The sequence below is a fragment of the Stegastes partitus genome, unplaced genomic scaffold (assembly GCF_000690725.1).
Source record: "Stegastes partitus isolate 25-593 unplaced genomic scaffold, Stegastes_partitus-1.0.2 Scaffold3653, whole genome shotgun sequence".
Classification (NCBI taxonomy): domain Eukaryota; kingdom Metazoa; phylum Chordata; class Actinopteri; family Pomacentridae; genus Stegastes; species Stegastes partitus.
The window spans coordinates 41100-62104 of NW_007581384.1; the positions used below are offsets into that span (position 1 = coordinate 41100).

The 21005-nt window shown below is 41.4% G+C and overlaps 1 protein-coding gene across 1 annotated transcript in view; it reads right to left on the bottom strand.

Moving 5' to 3' along the window:
* ttc7a (tetratricopeptide repeat domain 7A) overlaps positions 1-21005 on the bottom strand; it is a 63557-nt gene that overhangs the window by 33744 nt on the left and 8808 nt on the right. The window contains exons 5-14 of the mRNA XM_008306412.1: positions 16651-16781; positions 15692-15819; positions 14714-14792; positions 14050-14219; positions 11843-11906; positions 11492-11629; positions 8273-8356; positions 7232-7336; positions 1393-1510; positions 741-798 (exon numbers count right to left, since the gene is read on the bottom strand). Coding sequence (XP_008304634.1) covers positions 741-798; positions 1393-1510; positions 7232-7336; positions 8273-8356; positions 11492-11629; positions 11843-11906; positions 14050-14219; positions 14714-14792; positions 15692-15819; positions 16651-16781 — 1075 coding nt within the window. The remainder of the gene's footprint in view (positions 1-740; positions 799-1392; positions 1511-7231; positions 7337-8272; positions 8357-11491; positions 11630-11842; positions 11907-14049; positions 14220-14713; positions 14793-15691; positions 15820-16650; positions 16782-21005) is intronic.

The following is a 21005-nucleotide window of genomic DNA, read 5'->3' on the forward strand; positions in this document are numbered from 1 at the left end:
GTCATAAACTCCGAAACCCTGTGTGTTAGCAGGACAAAAGCTGTGTTTGAAGCATTTCTTTAGATGCAACTGGAGCAGCTCTGTGAGGCCGGGCCGTGCTCGACAATACAGGGCTGCTGCTGTAATATCAGCACTAACAATGATATTAATCAACAGGCTAATGTGAGCATGTTAAATCCTTCCTATGTTACATCCTGGTTTATCTTGATAGCATGGTAACATTTGCTAATTAGCAGTAAACCTAAAGCATAGTTGAAGCTGATGGGAACGTCAGAGGTTTTGAAAGCATTTGTTAATCAATCACAGTACAGGTCAGATTGAAATGTGATGCTAGATGTCACTTGGTACAAAGGTATTTGGTCATTTAGTTATTGTTTAGTAATTGCTAACATGGCTAAAAATTAAAACATGTTACATCAGAATCAGAATCAGCTTTAATGGCCAAGTACGTACACAACATACAAGGAATTTGGTTTCGGCTGTTGGTGTCGCCCTAGGAATTTGCGTGAATAATAGAAACAGGAAAATTAAAAAATAAAATAAAGTAAAATAGCTAAAGAAAGAAAAGAATAAAATACAATGAATATTAATAAAAAAATAAAACAAGATAATAAGACAAATATATACAAGAATTTACACATCTAGTAGAAAAAAGGTAGATGTACAACATATGTACATACAGCAAATGTATAATAACAGACAAATAGTGTGTGAAGGAGAAAGACAGAACTGGGACCTACTTGTTCAAAGCTTGTAGCGCTTTTTTGTTGAACTCATTCCGATCTGCTTTCAGGGTCGCTGCAGAGAAGACAAAGTCAAGCTTAACTGAACTAGCTTTGTGTATTTTTGACAGTTATGCATATTTTTTTATTTGTTTTCATTTTCTACTGATGTCCGCTTCACGTTTGTACAATCCCCCTTTGCTGCTGTAACACTGCAAATTCCCCACCGCTGGATAATTAAAAGCTCATCTTCTCTTGAACAGTTAAATGCAATAGAAGCATCAACAGATCATAATATCTGAACTAAAAAAAACAAAAAAAGTAATTTGTCATTCCTTTTCCCAGACAACCCCTGGTTATCATACAAGTAAAGTTTTTTTTTATTTATTTTTTTATATGTAGCCGTTAGTATGGTTCAAGAAATACTTTCTCAGGAATTTTGAAAAAATATTTAAAAGTTGGATTAAGAAGATCTCAATGTCAGGTCAGTAAGCTAAATATGAAACAGCATTCCAGGAGACAACTAATTTTGTGTCGCCTAACCAGTAAGCCTGACTCAGCACTACTACCGCTTGTCAAAAAATAGAAACATATGTCCTTTCAAGCATCTGAACAGTCGGTGCTGTCATTTTTCTAGAGACGATATGCTCGGGATACTGTTGATCCTTACCATCAGAGGCCTGTAGACTGCAGCAGAGACCCAGAGCCAGGTAGGCCCTGGGCAGAAACTCTCCTGCTTCCTGCCCCATCGACACCACACTTTGGGCCAGAGCCTCTGCCTCCTCATACTGCACATAAACACACATGCATGTACTCATTTAACCTCTGAATGTTTGATTGCATATGCAGCACTGTGCAAAAGTAAGGTGACGATGGCTTCCAAAATAATGCTCTGAAGAGTTTTTATGTGCCAATTAACTTAAAACAAAGTACAGTGTAGAAAAAATGATCAGACCAATATTTGGTGAGAGGCTGATGCCAGTTCTTCTCAGGAAACTTGTTTTTCAAGGTAGTTGGCAGGTAGGTTGTTCCCGCGCCTTGGAGAACTTGCCACAGTTCTTCAGTGGATTTGGGCTGCGTCTTCTGTCTCTTCATGTAATGACTGAATGATTCCATTATGTTGAGATCAGGGCCAGACCATCTGTGGTTCTATTGACTCCTTATTCTTTTTCTGACTGAAGGTAGTTATGGCTGTGATTGTATGTTTGGAGTCAGTCAGAGGCTTCACTCATGGCTCAGTGTGATATATAACAATCTAAACATTGAAGCTGTTGCACAATACTGCACTTCAACAAGTAGGCAAAATGCTAATCACTACTTATATCATGAAACCAATCCTCTGTAACATGAAGCAACTGTAGCAGGACTTGCAGCATGCTCTCATTCACCGGAACTCAGAAGCTCTGGGCGGCAAATGTGTCCAAGGTGCAGCAGGGAACGGAGTATTGATGGCTGAGCCTGGTGAGAGTTTAGTGCGAGGACAGTCCGAACAGATTCTGCTGAAGGACGGCGCAGAGTTTGCTGAAGGACACATACTCGCACACACACGCTCGCCCACACACACAGCAGTAGACTGCAGGCGGTGCGTGGCTGAGGCGAGCCGAGGTGCTCTGAGCTGAGGAAAAAGTGTGTCACTCCGTGTGAGGTATGGCTGGTGGCGGGCGGGCAGGTGGGTAGGTGGGCGTTGGGGGGGTAATGCCTTTGACGGCACGCCAGTGCAACAGCAAGCCAACTGCTCCGACACCCTCCCTCCCCTTCATCTCCTCCTCCTCCTCCCTTCATCCTCCTCCTCTCTGTGTCTCTTTCTCTGAATCCAGTCCTTGCTAGTTCAAAGCCTGCACACAATAGCCAGTCATTTAAACACACAGCCCGTCCATGCACATCTTAGAAGGATTGTGATTTTTTTTTTTTCCTCCCTCCCTTGAATGGTGTGAAAGAAGAATGTGTCGCTGTTGTCGGCTGAAAACCTCACATCTGTATAACTGCTCTTTAGGAATTTAGAAAAGCAGCTTTACTTACAGATCGCCAATCAGGCAGTTTGTGGTGATGTCATGTGTTTAGGGAAGGTTTTTTCTGTGCCTATATGTCTAAAAGACCACCATAAAAACCTGAAAAAATGAGCAAATTACTGTTAAGCTGCGGTCTGCACTGTGGACTCGTGGTATGATGGAAAGAGCAAAAAAAAATAAATAAATGTTGCTTGCTAGATAACAGTCCAGACTGTCCAGTGGAGCTGATGGTGGATAACAGTGGCCCATTTATGTAATGCCACACTGCACTATGGCCATAGTGTCCCATTGTGATTAAAGCTGTAAGCTCCTTAGTGTCTCCGGCCTGCCATGATCTCCAGCCACTGACAGATGTGCTCCCTCCATTCGCCACTGTTGGCTCCTCTCTTCTAATCTCTGACCCCTTTCTCTCTGTCTCTGTCTAACTCACTCACAGCCAAACCAATTCTCTCTCTCTCCCTGCACACTAAATACCACTGTTCATGTGACTTTCTCCCTCTTTCCTAGATCATGAACAGCACGAGTATCCAAGCTGGCAGGGGTTCACACTGATGCCTATCTGCCTGAGCGACCCCGGTGTCAATCCCCAAACATTAGTGACACGGTGATGTTGTACTACATCTTCCACTGTACACACACACACTGCATTTCCACACACACACACACACACACACACACACACATATCATGCACGCTAAATATTCCATAAGTCTGTGTGCTACACAATTCCATGACACAACTTCACCTTTTAGCTTATCATCTTATAAGTGCTAGCTAAAGCTGATGGGGCTAAATGAAAATGTGAACGTGCACGGATTACTTGTCTGTGATACTATCATCACATGCTTAAGCATTTATAATATCTTGTTAGTTCCAGATGGAAAATGGATATTTGCTACTATGTCTGTAATCCTGTGAAACATGAACCTTATACCCAGCATGTAAAGCATGTAAAGGTCTGCGCTTCTCTGAACAAAATACATTTTTAAAACCTTTTTGAAATGAATGAAATACACATAAGGATTTGTCATAACCTTTTCTGGTCTACTACTAATGTATAGTCCATGTATCATCCTCTCTGCAAGTACTGTTATCAGCTGTTAATGCCCACCAACCTCCCAAAGTGTGTATTGTTTTCTGATGCATCTATCTGCGATCCTGGTCTCTCTCCCCTCATCCCAACTGGTCAAGGCAGACATCCGCCATCCCTGAGCCTGGTTCTGCTGATTTTATTCCCACTGTTGCCTAATGTTTGCTCAAAGTTAGTCTCACTTAGCACATCACTATCATTCTGCTATTGGAAGGAAAACACGCCCTGGTTTTCTTGTGTGTGTTTAAACCAATCACACGGGTCCTGGACAGGGCTACCTGAAGGATGCTGTGACTGTGCCTCTGGAAAACATGTGGATAAGAAGTTAGCATTACAATAGCTCATTCCTGCAAAAGAAAACACCACAAGAACCACAAACAGTCATCTTAAACTTTGTGATAAGACTTTTCACAATAAAACAGGTAAACCTAATTTGATAATTGGTGCCCAACAGGTGAAGCCTACCAGTACTTCAGCTCTGCAAGAGCTCAGTGGACTCATTAGAACTGCAGAATGATTGACTCGCAGTATGTGGCTCCTGCAGAACTTTATGAAACTGATACCACAGAAGGTCATCTGATGTGAAATGGATCGGTACATTTTTCAACTCAATGTCAGTCTGACTCCCCCTGATGATGGCTTTGTCAGAAAATGGATCAACATTAGGCATCACGGTGCTGCGAGATGGAGTCTAGAACTGTTGTCCTGCAACTGTAGTAAAATCAGATTTGACAGAAAAATGGGTTCAATGGGGGCTGCAGGGTGATGCAGTTGGTAGCACTGTTGCCTCGCAGCAAGAAGGTCGCCGGTTCACGTCCCAGTGGGGGCACCGGAATCTTTCTGCGTGGAGTCTCCATGTTCTCCCCGTGCAGCGTGGGTTCTCTCCGGGTTCTCCGGCTTCCTCCCACACAGTCCAAAAACATGTTGAGGTTAATTGGTGATTCTAAATTGTCCGTGGGCTTGGTTGTCTGTCTCTAAGTGTAGCCCTGTGATAGACTGGTGACCTGTCCAGGGTGTTCCCTGCCTTCACCCTGAGTCGGCTGGGATAGACTCCAGCCCCCCCGCGACCCTAGTGAGGATTAAGCGGTGTATAGATAATGGATGGATGGGTTCAATGGAAGACTCCTATAGTCCTGTAATTGATGATTAAACAAAGGTTTGTCCCCTGGTATACAGAAGTTTATATATTGCAAATTGCCATTCATGTATATGCCTGGAAAACAAAGCTATGCTGTCCAGAGATGTATTAAAAAGGCTGCTAGAATTCTTCCTACATGTAGAGATCTGAGGAGAAGCTAATTGTAGTTCTCAACTTGCCATTTCCAGTTTGTACATTGCTGCTCAGAGGGAATCTTAGGGAATCTTTGCTGGGTTTCTCACTATAATTAGCTATCTTTCATTTGGCCTTAATTGACTGCTTATGAAGGCAGGTCAAGAACAGTCGTTAGGAGTTCCTCCTCTGATATTTCCAAGCTGACCAATTCTCTGACTCTTTCTTCTGAACTTTTTGGTAAAAAACCATTTGCTCCTTAAAGAAACTGAGTGAGGATTTGAAAATGTAGATAAGTGATGCCTAGAAAGCAGAAGAAGGCTATAAAAAGATATCAAAGTGCTTCCAGCCTGCAATTCCCACTTTCCGAAAAAGTCATTAAGAAATGGCAGTTAAGGGCAACTGTAGAAGTTAAGACAAGATCTGGGGGAATAAAACTGCACGTCTATTGGACAGAAAAGGCAAAGCAAAACCCCCACATGACTGCAGGGAAGCTGCAGGAAGGTTTAGCTGTCAGAATAGTGGTAATGCACTGCTTCACTGTGCAGCACTGATGCACAAATAAGGAACACAAGCTGAAGCTTTTGGAGTGGTCCCCACAGCCTCCAGATATGAACATCATTAAATATCTGGGTGGGGATCTCGGGCATGCTGTGTGTGCAAGACAACCAAAACATATGGTGAAGATTCTTAAATCAAGAATGAAAAGACTCTCGGTTGGCAACAGAAACTATTTGCAAGCTGTAATATCTGTCAAAGGGGGGTTACTGTCTTCTGTTTATTTTAAAAATTTGAAATACAAACCAAGAGTGTATTAACATTTGTTTCCTCCTGAGCTGTATTTACAGTACTTCTTTTCATTTTCAAAAATCAACAAAATGTGTAATTTGCCTCTGGCTTCCCAAACTTTGACATACCGTACTGCAGTTTGGCTTTGTGACAAGTTCACATTCTGTTGACACTGCCTGGATGATTACTTTAAGTCAGTGTGTGCCTCAATTAGGAACATTTAAATGATGAGTGTTTTTTGCCCTGAGAGCTTTTCATTTGAATGAAACAAGACATCTTCTGCATGTTCAGTGAATGTCAGGAACCGCTGCTTTAAAGGTTGATGCAGGGTTGCGTATGTGAGCTTGTTACAGTCAGGAGAGACACTGGAGAAAACTCATTTAGATTTAGTGGGACTGAATCTAAAATATGAAGCCTTTTTAAGAATAACTCCTGAGGAGCTGGCTTGTATCTCTAATAGACGTACGGAGGCAAGCAGGAACGTGAAAGAAAGACAAAAGACAAGAAAGATAAAAAAGATGTTCAGCAGAATGAATATATGTTGTCGTGTAAATTGTGTACTTGTGAGCGCTAACTGCATCGTATATCTCATTAAAAAGGTGCATGTCAGTGCCTGGGATACATTTAGATGACAGAAAAGAAGCAGCTGTAAAATCCTCAGTGACTTGAATCTTGTAGGGTGCCACTGGTCAGCAGTGGCAAATGACCACCAACACTGGTCTGAGGAGGACAAACTATGAACCAGCAAAAAAAAAAACTGTGGGGAGAGATGCTAAGTGAAATCTGATCCATGGTGGCTCTAACTTGCAGCTTCCAGGATATAAAGGATCCGCTGATAATGTACTGGTACCAGATACCCCAGGGGCTCCTTCAGAGATCTTATAGAGTCTATACCTCCAGGGAGTCGGAGCTGTTTGGGTGCCATGTGAAGACCAGCAGCACATGCTCTCATCATTTTCTGCTTCATCATTTCAAACATCTTCTGATTTCTTCATCTGGGGATCCCTTGTTAAATCCCAGAGTGGCAACCATTGATGTAAACATCTGCTACTCTGTATCTACTGTAAACGCCTCCACACGACTGAACAGACAAGGAAAACAGCTCCACCTACAGAAACCTACTCACACACAATCCCAGCAGCAACAAGTATCTCTGGGAAATGCAGTGCAAAAGCATCACAGCAAGAGGACAGCAGAACAGATAATTATATAGTAACCTTTCTGTAACTGCCTCAGGCTCACAATCCTGGTCCTGTATGTTTGGATTTCAGTTGAGATGTGTGTGTGTGTGTGTGTGTGTGTGTGTGTGTTATGTGCATCATATGCAAGTTTGATGTTTGTGTGTATTCACCCAGTGCAGCTGACCAATGCAGACTTTAACAGCCAACAGAGGCAATGAAGGATCCTCTGGTCTCATCCTTGCACACTCTTTAAACACGGACACAGCACCAACCCCCTGTGAAACACACACATACACACACACACACACACACACACACATAGGGAAATGTCAATGACAAATTGTGATTCATGTGCACACAGCAGCTACTTATCATGCAGCCACAGATGACATGGATCGCTTTTAAGTGAGTGTATCAAACACACATCAACTGTCCTTACACAGCCCTAATAGACCCATTTAGACACACAGTCACTTAATACATGTAGGTCAATCATTAATGGACCACGTGCACACGCGCATGTGCTCACACACACACACACACATACACTCACACCCACACCCACACACACACACACACATGTGCACGACTGGCCCTAAATAGAAGCGGATCTGACGACACTGAGGCGGCCCCTTCTCCTTCTAGGGAGCAGCCTATTTCTAGAGTCCTCCATTGATCTGCAGTGTCACTTTATCCCGCAACCCAGATCAATTTTTCTGTCACACACATCGGTGCGCACATACACACACGCGCACACACATACGCGCACACACACATAAACACACACACAGAGGGACAGTGAGACAGAGAACTGTGAACTATTCCAGCTCCTTTTGAGGACTCCCATTTAAAGAATGTCCTTTTTTAAGATTTCAACATTTGCCTGCCATGTAGCCGACATACAATTCAAATGTTCCATATACTGTACGCCAGCTGGTTTACACTGAAAAAGTCGATCTGGCACTTCTATTGTATGTTATTTAGCAACATCTGAATTGTCCAGATCTAGTAAAATTCAACGTATCTGCTCCTCTAAGCAGAGTGAACACTTAGCTGTGAATGCTATTTGTTGCACGTGTGGACATGAGGGTGAGGAAGGAGCACTGCGGTGTGCAGGACAGAGACATGGCAGAAGATGGATGTCTCCTTTGGGTGTGGCATGGAGTGGGTGTGAGGGTCTGTCGCTGATATTTAAGGAGAAATGAGCTCACCTTCCCGGCCACCATGAGTGACAGGCCCAGCTGGTGCCAGAGGTGGAACTCGTTGAATGAAAACTTCATGGCTCGCTCCAGACACTGGGAAGAGAAACACAGCCGCACAAATATGTTTTCATTACGCAATTTTGTACGAGCAGGAAGTGTAAGTGGAGAGTCTTGGCTGGTGAACCTCGACTAAGTTGGTGGCATTAAATTTACTTATTAATTTTTTTCCTCTGTGCAGTTATAAAACTGAATAGCCACTGTTCTTGGCCACATTCTTCTAGCTTGAAACTGATTGTCAATCACCACTCACCACCCACTGTGCGCTGTTTCAGTACATAATAATGTGATTGATGTGTGTGTGGACGAGCAAAGGATGGCGTGGAGCGCCGTTCAATCAGATGTTGTCAGTCATGCAGAAGTGAGCTAAACCAGGAAAAAACAACTAGCTGATATTATCATTAAATATGCACTTGTTAGAAAAGCTGCTGACCATGTAACGTGCAGACAAAGATGTCGTGCTGAGCAGAGCCAAAGCGTACACTATCAACCTTGGTGGGTTCCAATTAAATAAGAGAGTGTGAACTGTGTAGCTAATTGTAGCTCTGAATGGGCATTAGATCTTTCTAAAGTGAACAAATGAACTGAAGTGTGAATGAATTGTATCAAGGATGGTTGTTGGGTCTTTGTAAAGTCATGTGAAGCTGCAACTGTCTTTGCTGCTACATAGCACCGTTGAACCTTGTTAACCCTGCTAAATCAGGCCCCAAACTATTACAAATCCCTATTTAACCCCTGTTTAAAGGGGTTAATGTGGAGAGCTGGAAGTAGGCTATAGCTGAAGTGTAATTTAGGAAACTGCAGTGAAAAGTTATACAGTGTATTGCCTAACTGCTGTACTTAAAGCTGCACCATTTTTATTTTTTATTAACAATCCTTGTAATGACTACACGTAATATGCAAGACACCCTCGTTTCTGTCAAACTATTTTCAGTGATAATCTCTGATAAACCCACCGTCCACTACCTGGCCAGCACCAAACATCAGCCTAAATGAAGACCAGCTGGAGAACATAGTAGAGCACTCACCAGGTAAAGAGATGTTCAAAACTTTATGTGTACTGGATGTGTAAACAGGCAACAGTGTGATCATATGTTTGCTATGACAACATGTCAAAATTATGAAATGTCAGAGTTGTGTTTATATCACACTGTGGCGCCTCTATGTGACCACAAAGATGACATAACACAGGCTATAGTACAGTCGTACTGTATTTAGAGTATTTTAGTTTCATGTTTAACTTTAGTCAGAAATATTAAACTCTTTATATTTACTTAGAAGCTACACCTACTTTTAGAATAAAGATTTACGTACAAACACATTATCATCCAAAATATTAATTAAATATTAAAAACCAAACAACCCATCAAAGTACTGAAAGAATATGTTCACAGTTTTTTTCAAGTCTGTCCTAAAACAATGATCAGTGAAGTATGTCAATGTCAGTTTTCTTTTCTTCTGTAATCATTCATATTAAATATAGTGGACATTAAAGGAGCCCATCTTAATGCTCCTCTATTTAAAGCAACATGAGACAATGCACAAAAGTACAGTCCTCATTCTGTTACAAAAAAAACATTGGAAAGTTTATTTGAAACGAAATTAGTGCTGCAGGGGTGTGAGTTTGACAAAGTAAGTGGATATCCTGCAGTCGTTTTAGTATCAAATCACCTCTTTTTGTTGCTGTGCTTGCACTGCAGCTCCACTAGGAAACACTGTTTGTGGAGGAGACTGTAACTCTGGAAAAGACCAACTTGATTTGTCTAACGAAGCTTTTTCATTAACTTTAGATAAACTTGTGAATACATTTGTGCACAAAACAAGGATTGTGGATTTGTTTCTGGTCACTTCCAAAGAGTTGTAGGGCGGGATCTTTTAGACGCTAGTAAAAAAAAAAAAGAGGGAATAACGACAGTAAGCAAAACCTGTGCTGAAGCTCAAACAGGCAGCTGACTATCATTTTAAGAAATATTTGAAAACTTATGAACCTGTCCTTTATATCAGCTCCTGGCCCAACCAGAAAAATAAATTGTTGATTACACATCATTGTATCAGCACTAATAACCCAGTAATACAAACTATAATATGTACAAATGTAAGACTCGGGTGGGTTTTTTGTTTGTTTGGGGGGATTGAGTACTTTAGTTTTTTTTTTTACAGATTTTCATTGACGACCCTTTTTTCCGTAACTAATTTATCATGAGAATGTAAATTTAAGAAGTACTGACAGCAAAAATTAAAACGAAATCTCTGTTCATTATCAACTGACGAGTAACGACGTGACGAAAAAGACAATGGACAATCTAGATTAAAGTAAATTTGTATTTGAATGTAGCACATGTTGTGGTTTGGTGGTTTTGGGGTTTTTGTGTTTTGTTTGTTTTCCGTACAAACATTTTCCTTGAATAATATTCTTGCAATGATGGGAAAAGATTTGTAAAAATCCAGCATTATGATAATATAAAAACATAGTTGTGTGATATCAAATTAAAAAATGATATTAGGCCTTGCTGCAGATACCTCATTGATTGATTAATGTTACAGTGAGCACGCAATCAATCAAAGTGAATCTTATTCATGACATCAAAGATGGATGACAGTGACTGGATGACATCTAATTTTAAATAAATGGCCCATACTGGGCTCGTATATCAGCAAACTGATCCACTGGTGTAGGTGGAACTACCTCAGTGTGCATGAGTGTGTGTGTGTGTGTGTGTGGTCTTCCTTATAGGATGACTGATGCTATCTATGAATCAGTCAGACAGGTGGACAAACCTAATTTGAGACAACCCCTCTGACCTCCGCCTCCCCAACTTCCCACATCTGGGTAGAGGTCATATTGGGGAAAGGGGGTGGGGGTTAGGAGAGCATGTAAACTAAGTACGAAAATGAAGGAGGAATTCGGTGATACAAAAAAGAGGAGGAAGAAGAAAAAGACAGACAGTGTGGGGGATGCTGAGAGATGAGGAAAAGACTGAGAGGCAGTGAGAGAAAAAGACACATAATCCCTGCGCTCAAAGTGATAAGGACATTCATTAAAAAGTTTGGCAAAGGCAAAGCTCTCACTAACACATCTCATCGCTTTCTTTTGCTCTCCCCCCTTCAGACCTCCAGCATAGTGTGTGTGTGTGTGTGTGTGTGTGGGCATGTGAGTGTGTGTTTGAGCACCTCAGACAGCATGGCGTACTGCCCCCTCCTGGCCATGCCGATGGTGAGCAGGTCATAGACAGAGGTGGCATCCTGCAGGCTGGCCTGACGAGCCTCGGCCTGGTCAGGCAAACGACTGATCACTGCTTCGCCACTGGCCTGGACGAACAGAGACACTGAATGAAGAAGAGGGTGAGGAAGAGGAGCAGAATGAGGCAGACTATGGAAGGAAAAGGTGGTTCGACTGTTGGTGTCGGCTGCAGAACCCTCCGAGAAATGTGTTGGAACAGTAAGAAGCATATATTTCTTTTGTGCTTTGAAAGCAAAAAAGGCTGAGGATAGAGAGTGTGTGTGTGTGTGTGTGTGTCTCACCATGGACTCTGTGATGAGCAGCAGCAACACAGCCTCCTCCACCACGTCCTGAGGACAGAAGCAACTGCCAGGACACAGAAAAAAAAACAGGAAATAGTACCAAGAACAGAGTTACCACTCACTCACACACAAACACACTCGCACACACACTCAGCCTGCCCAAAGGTAGATTGCCGGCAGTGTCTGGTTACTGTCTCACCTGTGGAGCTGTAACACAACACAGACCACCTTGGATGTATCACTATACAGCACTGTCTCAGATGTCACACACACTGGCTCCTTCATTTCTTCCAACCCAACTCTCCCATTCATCACTTTCTTTGCTCCTCTTCCCTCTCCGGTCGGCTCCGTGTCCTATTAAAGGACACGTTTACCAGACACCAGCGAGGCCTTTTCAGCAGAGGTAAACGATGACAAAAGCCACGAACAATACTGAAGTACAGCTATTCCTCAGGGTGAATTCTCCTGTTCCTCCACTCCTTCTAATCTCAGACATGGATTTAGATCTTCACTTATGATAGTGTGGGCAGGATTAGTCATGTGGCGGTGACTAAGTAAGGCTCGCAGGGCCTGAGCAACGAGCGCAGGATCCCTGCAAAGAGGGAAATGTAGAAATGAGGCAACAATGCGGCAATAGAGTTTAGTGTGCTGATGCAGATAACCAGTTTGCTCTGATGGGTCTGGGCAAGGGATTTTTCTGCATTGTGCCAGGTCCTGTTATGCTATGCTGATTTGTTATGTACAACACATGATTAATCCCTTATTTATTATTTCACAACAGAATTGACTTCGAACGACTGAGTTCACAAGTGTCACCTGTTTACATTACTCACAAACTGGCCTTATAAAGTACCAGCAGGTATTGAACTGTCTTACCTAAAATCTGCCTTCAGGCATTAATATAAACTCCTGTATCATCTCTCTGCATCACAGTTAGACCTCAAAAAGTAGAAAAATAAGACCTTCCTGCCTCAAAATGGCTTTTATGTAACTCTACACTGTTGTTTCTTCTACAATATGGAGATCTAAACTCCTGCCTTTGTCTCCATCCACACCTCTGCTATTTGGTGCAGCTCGAGCACAGCAGCTCAGCGACAACTCCGCTCAAACACACTGCTGTATGCTACACAATGGGAAGCTGTAATACTGGAGGAATTCAGCCACACGATTCTGAAACAGAGTAGTGATACAGAAAGTTCCACCCTGCAGGTTGACACAGGATTGGTGCCTTCAGGTCGTTATGGATGAAACTTTGGAAGTCTGAGTCTTTGAGAATGTCATTAATACACTACAGTTTGAAGGTGGAAATGCTCAGCCGTGATACTGACTAATTATTTCGCTCATGATGTGTCTTCTAGCATGTAAAACACACTACATGAACATGTTAACGAGCAAAAAAAAACTTGAATTTCACCCTTGCAATTAAATAAGAGGTGGCACAGTGGTGCATTAGTTGGCACTGCTACCTCACAGCAAGAGGGTTTGGAGTTCAATCCTGATGGTAGAAAGCAACCTCAGCGTAGGACAAAGTATCAGAACATATTTATGCATGTTCTGCATAACCGACTGAATGTATGGATGCAGGTTCCCATGGCAATGCAACGCATAGAGTTGTGCTACTGTACCTGCACAACTTTATTCAGTAGCATTAGTAATGTACGGCTCTCACCACGTTTGCAGATATAATATATTCTCTCAGCTGAGAGTCTGTATCGCTGCTAAAGAAGGAAAGGATTTGGCGAAGTGCTTCTTACAGCTGACTGAAATCCAAAACTCTGAAAAGAACCTGTTCTGAAGCAGGTTAACTGTGCAGCATAAGTTGCCATGGTGATCTAGTCAGATTTAAAGAGAGTCATCCTTGTGACACGGAAAACTTTGATTCTACCATCAACGTACTCCAAGATGATGGCGAGACGGTAACCTGAACAAAAGCGATGGGGCTGAAAGTACGACTTTGATAAAGGAAAGTGACACCTACAGACGACTCCTTTGTGCACTATTGATAGTTGATACAGTGGAGTAACAAAACACTATAACAGGAGTCATTAACCTCCTTAAGTGTTTAGCTTGGGTAAAGCAATTTCACTTAGTGCGCTGAGTACTGAACAGACTGGATAAGAGGTTTAATAGGATTAAAGCAGACTGAAACATAAAATGGCTCAGAAAACAAAGCTAGTGAAACAAACTGAAACGGAGATAATACGAACCAATCTGTGCTGTAACGTTGCGGTGGTTTAACAGTGGGGTAGATGGCGTCTTTGGAGGCGGCAGCTCCCTCTCTGTTGAGCCAGGCTGAGGGTGGGGGGCCCAGCGGGGGCCAGTAGCTGTCCTCACTCACAGAGCTCAGCAACACTTTTGCTAGTTTCCTTGCTGCAGACTAGATGTAAACACAATGCGTAAATGTTGTATTAGTGCATTAGTAGAAGACTAATATCATAAATCCTGGATAGATTGGCAGAAAGAGTTCAAATATTAAATCTAAATAACAATAGTGAAGATAGCATATAATCAATACTGGAGAAATAATCAAAAAAACAAGAGCACCTTTAAACTTTCTCCCACCAGTCTGAAACCTTTACTTAATATGCAAAAAGACAAATTAATTCTTACATTTTTATTGTGTTTTCTTTTTTTCTCTCCAATATTTTTCTTAAAATTTGCATGAGGGCCAGTGAAGTTGCATAAGGTGTTAGTGTAAAGCTAGTTTCACATAAATGGACTGCGGCGGGAATTTTATCACAGTGGTAAAGTCATGGAACAGAGTGCAGTGATAGACTGCATTGTACCATGTGATACTGAAGCGATGTGTGTGTGTGTGTGTGTGTGTGTGCGTGTGTGTGTGCGTGTGTGTGTGTGTGTGGGGCGGCTCACCTTCCTGAAGCTCTGAGACCCTCGTGACTCCACCACCCTGAGCACCCTACGCAACTGGTGAGCACCCTGCGCAAGATGACTAAGAGACGCACACACAGTAGGTGTATATGACTTTGATGTATAGGCTGTGCAAGTGTAACATTACAACACAAATAAATACGCAGAAGAAGAACCTGACAGACATGTAATACAGCTGAGAGGACTGCAGATATGCAGATAACACACTGTTAATAGCACACTGTTTACAGTGGGGCAGAAACACAGAACCATAGGAGGTTCCTAATAACACAACAGGGTCACGGCCTGCCATGTAAACAATAGAAGTTACAAGAAGTACTACTTAATATTTTGCCCAACTTATTTGCTTTATTTATGGTACAAATTCAGGTAAAAACTGAACATCAGAGCCTTCATGGAGGATGGATTACTGCAGTGAGAAAGCGAACGTCACAGCCCAGCGTTTGTTGAAATTACTTTTACTTTCTATGTCTAAGAGCAGCACTGACACCTGCTGGTCACAAATCAGAATGCATCTCTGCCACACTGAGGCCCAGTGCTGCTCAGAAGCTTTTGCTTGAATTGGTCTCTTGTAGTATCAGTATGTCTTTTGGGTGTTTTGCTGTCACAGAGTGTGCATCAGAGATATTGAAGGGAAGCATTTTTTGTTCTCTCGCATCATTTAGCTTAGATTAGATTAGATTAGATTAGAACTTTATTGATCCCTTTGGTAGGGTACCTCAGGGAAATTGTTGTACTAGTAACAACACAACACCAACACAACTTTAGTAATAATAATAGTAATAATAAGAATAAGAATAATGGAAACTGTAACCGTACCAAAGTGCCCAAATATTGTAAAATTTGAAGATAAAGCCAGATCTATGAAAGCAAAACACTTTTACAGAACAGGCATATAAAAAGACATCCTGTTTGCATGTTTGTGTACACGTTGTTTGCTTGCATGGTTGGTAGACTCACCCTCTTTGCAGCAGACACAGATAAGCACTCTGCAGTGCAGCCTGCAGGAAGTAGCCCAGGTCGATATCAACAGGTGAAGGAAGTAGACTGGTTTTGGCTGTCTTTGCATGGGGCGTTGTGGCGACAATCTGAAAATACAAAGTTAAACAAAAAAAACCATGAGAATAAATGAGACTGTCAGTTGCACAGAAGATACATGATAGTCAGATAAAAGTAAGTGGAAGAAGTATTCACATCTTTTACTTGTGTAAAAATGTGAGCAAGAGGTAGCCATTTATAACAATTCTTCATCAGGGATGCACAATGATACCCACATCATCATCATCAGTATCAGCCAAAAACATTTTTAGTTAGTTACATAAAAATAAATATAGCATCTTTTTAGAAGTTGAAGTACTTTTCTGACTATCTCCACTGAATGTATACACTTTAAAAGCATTGGACTTTATGTCAGTGGGCCATATAATAGATAATAATGTTAATTCTACCACAGGAGAGGCCTGATGTTCTCTGCAATAAGGTGGAAAAATTATGTGCATCTATTAGTCTTGGCAAAGTTGAAAAATACTGACATACTGGATATCAGTTACAAATCCAGTGCAGTGCATCACTGCTCTATATTCCTTTGTGTATCACGACACATACAGACTCACAAATAATTACTATGTACTACATGTTTGTAGTAGGAAATTGTAAATTAAAAAAAACACAGAAATAAACACGGTCATGAAGAGAAAAACTAAAAATAAATATATAAATGAACTCAGTATAAATAGTAAACCGAAGCACATGAACAGGAAGCAAATACATGAGCAGGTTTCTATAACAGCAGCTGCACCTTCAATAATTCAGATATACACGTATATTTCTATTCTGAGTGTCAGTGACGCTACATGAACACAAACCTAAATAGAAACATGCACACCCACCATGTTTACTCTACAAATACGAAAGCCCACCTTATCGAGCTCCTGCAGGTAGGACAGAGCAGCATCACAGGCCCTGAGGTAACAGGAGAGACTCTCCTCCTCTCTCTCTGAAAGACGAACACGAGACACTGCCGACACTGTCTGGTGGTCCAGAGACAGCCCTGGAACATGAGTAGAGACCAAGGTTAAGAGTTCCACCTCCATCTGCTTTAACTGGATATGGTTATAGTTTGCAGGTAGTTTTAAGATGAAAACGTGAGAGCTGTGGGTGACTGGATGAAATCATGTTGAATTACTGTACATCAGAAACATTTCAAACTGGACACATGGAGTTATGAACATGCAGTAGACCTATTGAGCTGCATTATGGGATATGTTAGATCCAGTGTTATGGACGTTTGTACACTAAAGGTGGGGATATCTCGGCAGTGGCAGATTTAATTTTGGACATTATATTGTAATCCGTCTACAACTGCAATACTAAAATCCTCAAGATAAGCAATGTTGGCAAAATAAAAGAAGCTTGCAACAGTGTAAACATCATGGTTGGAGTTGAGTTTGTAGAACATTGTAGTTTTGGCTCCACAGCTTTCCCTGTTTTCATCTTGGTTATTTTAGTTGTTTGGATGCATCACCATACAACAATAAATAGACTTCTATTTGTATTTCACTTCCTTGCGTTGTAGCCAAAAGCCATGAACTACAAAAGGGCAGAAAGGAAGAAACAACAGAGCTGCTTTCAATGGGCTTAGTCTGTTGAAAAATAGCTTTGCTATGAGGAACTTCTAGCAGCATCAGTAACACCGCTATAACGTTTGGCAGGACACTACTTTTTTGTCCAGACGGAAATATTTCGACATGTATTGGATGCTTTCTGACGTAACTTTGTGCAGACACTGATTATTGCCGATTACAGGCGATTATTCAAAATGACTAAAACCTCTGACTTTTCGTTTGAGGTCAGTCTGTCTCCTTTAGGATAGATTGTAATATCTGTAGTGATCCCTTAACTTTTTTAATATCCGGTCAAATTTGACATAAATCAGGTGAAGCTTAATCAAGGAAAATATGGCAATCATGATGACCTTATGACAATGATTGCCTTCGAACAGAAGCTGATCTTCTTTTCTACATTTCTAGATTTATTAGGTGTGCTTTCTTGTTTCTCAGACTGTGTTGACAGATCATGCAGTGCTGATGCATGGATACAGAGAAAGCAGTGAACAGGGCTGTGGAGCTCCAGATGCTCGGCCTGATGTCAGCGAATTATTGGTACAAATAATCAGGAGGAGAAACTTTTCTAGGCTGCAGGAGGCCTGTGATGGACAGCAGCCTCAGGCCAGACGCCAGGCCAAATCAAATAAGCAGACAGCTGCCAATTGCCAAGACATCATCATCCAAATATTCGCATCTGACTTCATTCCCACAGCAATAAGTGATACTCAGAAAAACATGGAAAGGAGCTATGGAGCCCTCACAGGATATGATCTGTTTTCTCAAGTCACCATAACAGTCCGTTGTAAATATCATTCAGTGGGATTCAAAACAATCAAAAGGGATCAAAATCTGACAGTTATTATAATAAAACTCTCCTGGGTTCCATTGGCATGAGGTCATGTCCGATTACCAGGAAACAGGGAGTATAATGACATAATGATGATGATGATGACGATGAGTGAAACAAGATTATCCAGTGCTCTGTAATGCTCTGTGAATGTGATCTTTGACCTCTAATAAGGCCAGTATTCAGCGTGTCACAATAGGCAAAAATGCTTGAGAAAACATCTGACTGGCAAAAGCACGTTTTCATGTGAATCCAAAATAATCTGCTATTTAAAAAATTGCATTTTTGGACTTGAGACAGCTTGTGTGTATGTGTACACTGAGACTAACTGCTTCCTTGACATATGACTCCCAGTTATATGTTTAAAAATCAGAATTTGTATAGAAATCTGTCAAGACATAGACTAGTAAATGTGTTCCCAGAAGGTCTTTATAGTGTTTGTTCGTCTGAAAATTTCCATCCCAACTCCCAAAAGTGTCTTCAGGACAGTTAGGTAAAAAAAACTCAAAGGTTTGTCTTTGACGGGGGCCAAATTCTGACATTTCCCCTTTTACATCATCAGCGTCATTCACAAGCTGAGGTTAAGACACAACAAGAACACCACGAGGTTACTGACACAACTTTCTGCCCAATCAAGCTGATGTTTTCCAGCCGTGTTACATTTGTGTCCACAGATTGGATTTCAGCAGCTCGCCGCCTCCCTTCCATTTCCACTTCCAAACCCCATACAAGGTCGTTGTGATTTTAGGGCTGTAATAACTCCGAGCAAAGGGATTAGGAATTGGATCATCAAGGAAATGTACGCGGGGAGCAGTTCAGTCCTGCCTCTGGTGTTTTTCAAGGAAACCTGCCAGTCCTGAGCGCTGCCTCTGCTTACTGAAGGTCCAGGCTGAACAGCAGGAGACATGCTGTAAATGTAAACTGTGAAGTAGGAAAGACCTCAAAGTCATCGATAGGTAACACAACCCTTCATCTGATATACTGTAGGTGAATGAAGCTGGGATATTTTTGTTAAAAGCTGCGTAAAAGTTGGAGCCTCACATTTAATGAGTAGTCTTTATACTCAGAGTCTTCACATGTGCTGTTGACACATGATTGTATTGTTAGTCAGTATTTGTCTCATGTGTAACACTCTGATACGTCAGTGTTTCCCACCATAATGCATTATATGCACCTTTGAGGTCATACTGAATACATTTCTGTCCTCTTTTTGGTGCTAGCGAGCAAATAGTCTTTAAAACAACAGGTCTGTTCCAACACTCATACTTGCAGGATTAACAAATAGTCAAGTTCTAACTCGTGTGATGTATTTCTTGCAACTATTTTGGGGATTATTATCGTTCACCAGGAGAAGCTTGGTTCATAAAGACATCCCATCACTCACACAAAGATAGAACCAAGCTCAGATGATTTTTCTGGACAGAGAAGTGGGCCCAAGCATACAGTTTCACAGGAAACAATCACGAGCTGAGAGGTGCACTTACAATTATTAAAGAAGCATGTAGATCTACTGAACATAGAACATACATCATGTGATATTATTTTCACTGGTTTCTGTCTGATATATATTTTAAAGTATGAAAACTGGTTCCTTAAAGTATAAAGAATAAACACTTGTATGCAAACATCTGACCACCCCTGAGCACAGTATATTTTTGAAGTGAAAAGATATAAATAAACTCTTGCAGGAAACAGACTTAAAAAAAAAAAAAAAAAAAGCTTATTTATCATCATAAGTCACTTCCTACTGACAGTTCTTGACCTTCATCATGAGTCTTAACAAGCTAATGAACTTCTGAGAATTTCTACATATTTCCGTTGACAGCCAGATATACAGCATTTATCTCATCAGTCTCATTAAGAAGAAGAGTTTGGTATATGTGAAAGTTTTTGGACATGAATAATAATATTCATGCTGAATCCAACATGTCATACATTTAAATTTTTTCATCTCTGTTGATTAGTGGTGGTCCTAAAACCTGCACCATGACTCACTGACAACATCACAAACTGAGGAATAAACTTAACTCTGAGTACAGCTTTGGAATGTAATAACATAAATGCCTCCATGTGAAGGTTAGATGTACTGCTTTAAGTGTGAAGTGTGGCCAAGAATGCGAGTGTTGCTATCGGAACAAACCCCACAACCTGCTTGCAATCAGTTCTTCTTCATTGCCTTTTGCCCACACTCAGATGTTCACACTGGAACAGTATGAAACCAATCAGCTTGTCAGTTACATCACCAGCACGCAGTCATGTTAAAAATGATCGGCCTTTATCACAATCTGAAAGAGCAATCGTTTGATCCTGTTTGAAACATTGCCTTCAGATAAGGGTGATAAACTGAAACAAATGACACATAAAACTGACATTTTATAGTCATTTCATAACAGAGATTAATTTTAAAAAAAACAGCTCAGTCACATTTATCACACCTTTAAATCTATCAAATTAGAATCAGGGGTTCAACATCAGGTGCCAATCATTGGACCTTCCTCAAAGACTGAACCAAAACCTTCTCACATCAAGTGTCTGCTGCTCTCTTTGCAATTAAAATGAATGGCATCATCATGCCAAGCTCTCAAGAGCACTCTAAAACCTTCAGAAAAAAGGATGTGGATGCCTATGATTCTGACAAGGAAGTCAAACGATCTCCAAATTATTTAACGGTTATAGTCTGCACTTATATAGAGCTTTTATCCAAAGCACTTTGCAGTGTGTTCACCCATTCACACACCAATGGCAACAGAGCTGTCATGCAAGGTGCTGCCTGCCATTGGGAGCAACTTTGGGTTCAGTGTCTAGCCCAAGGACACTTCGA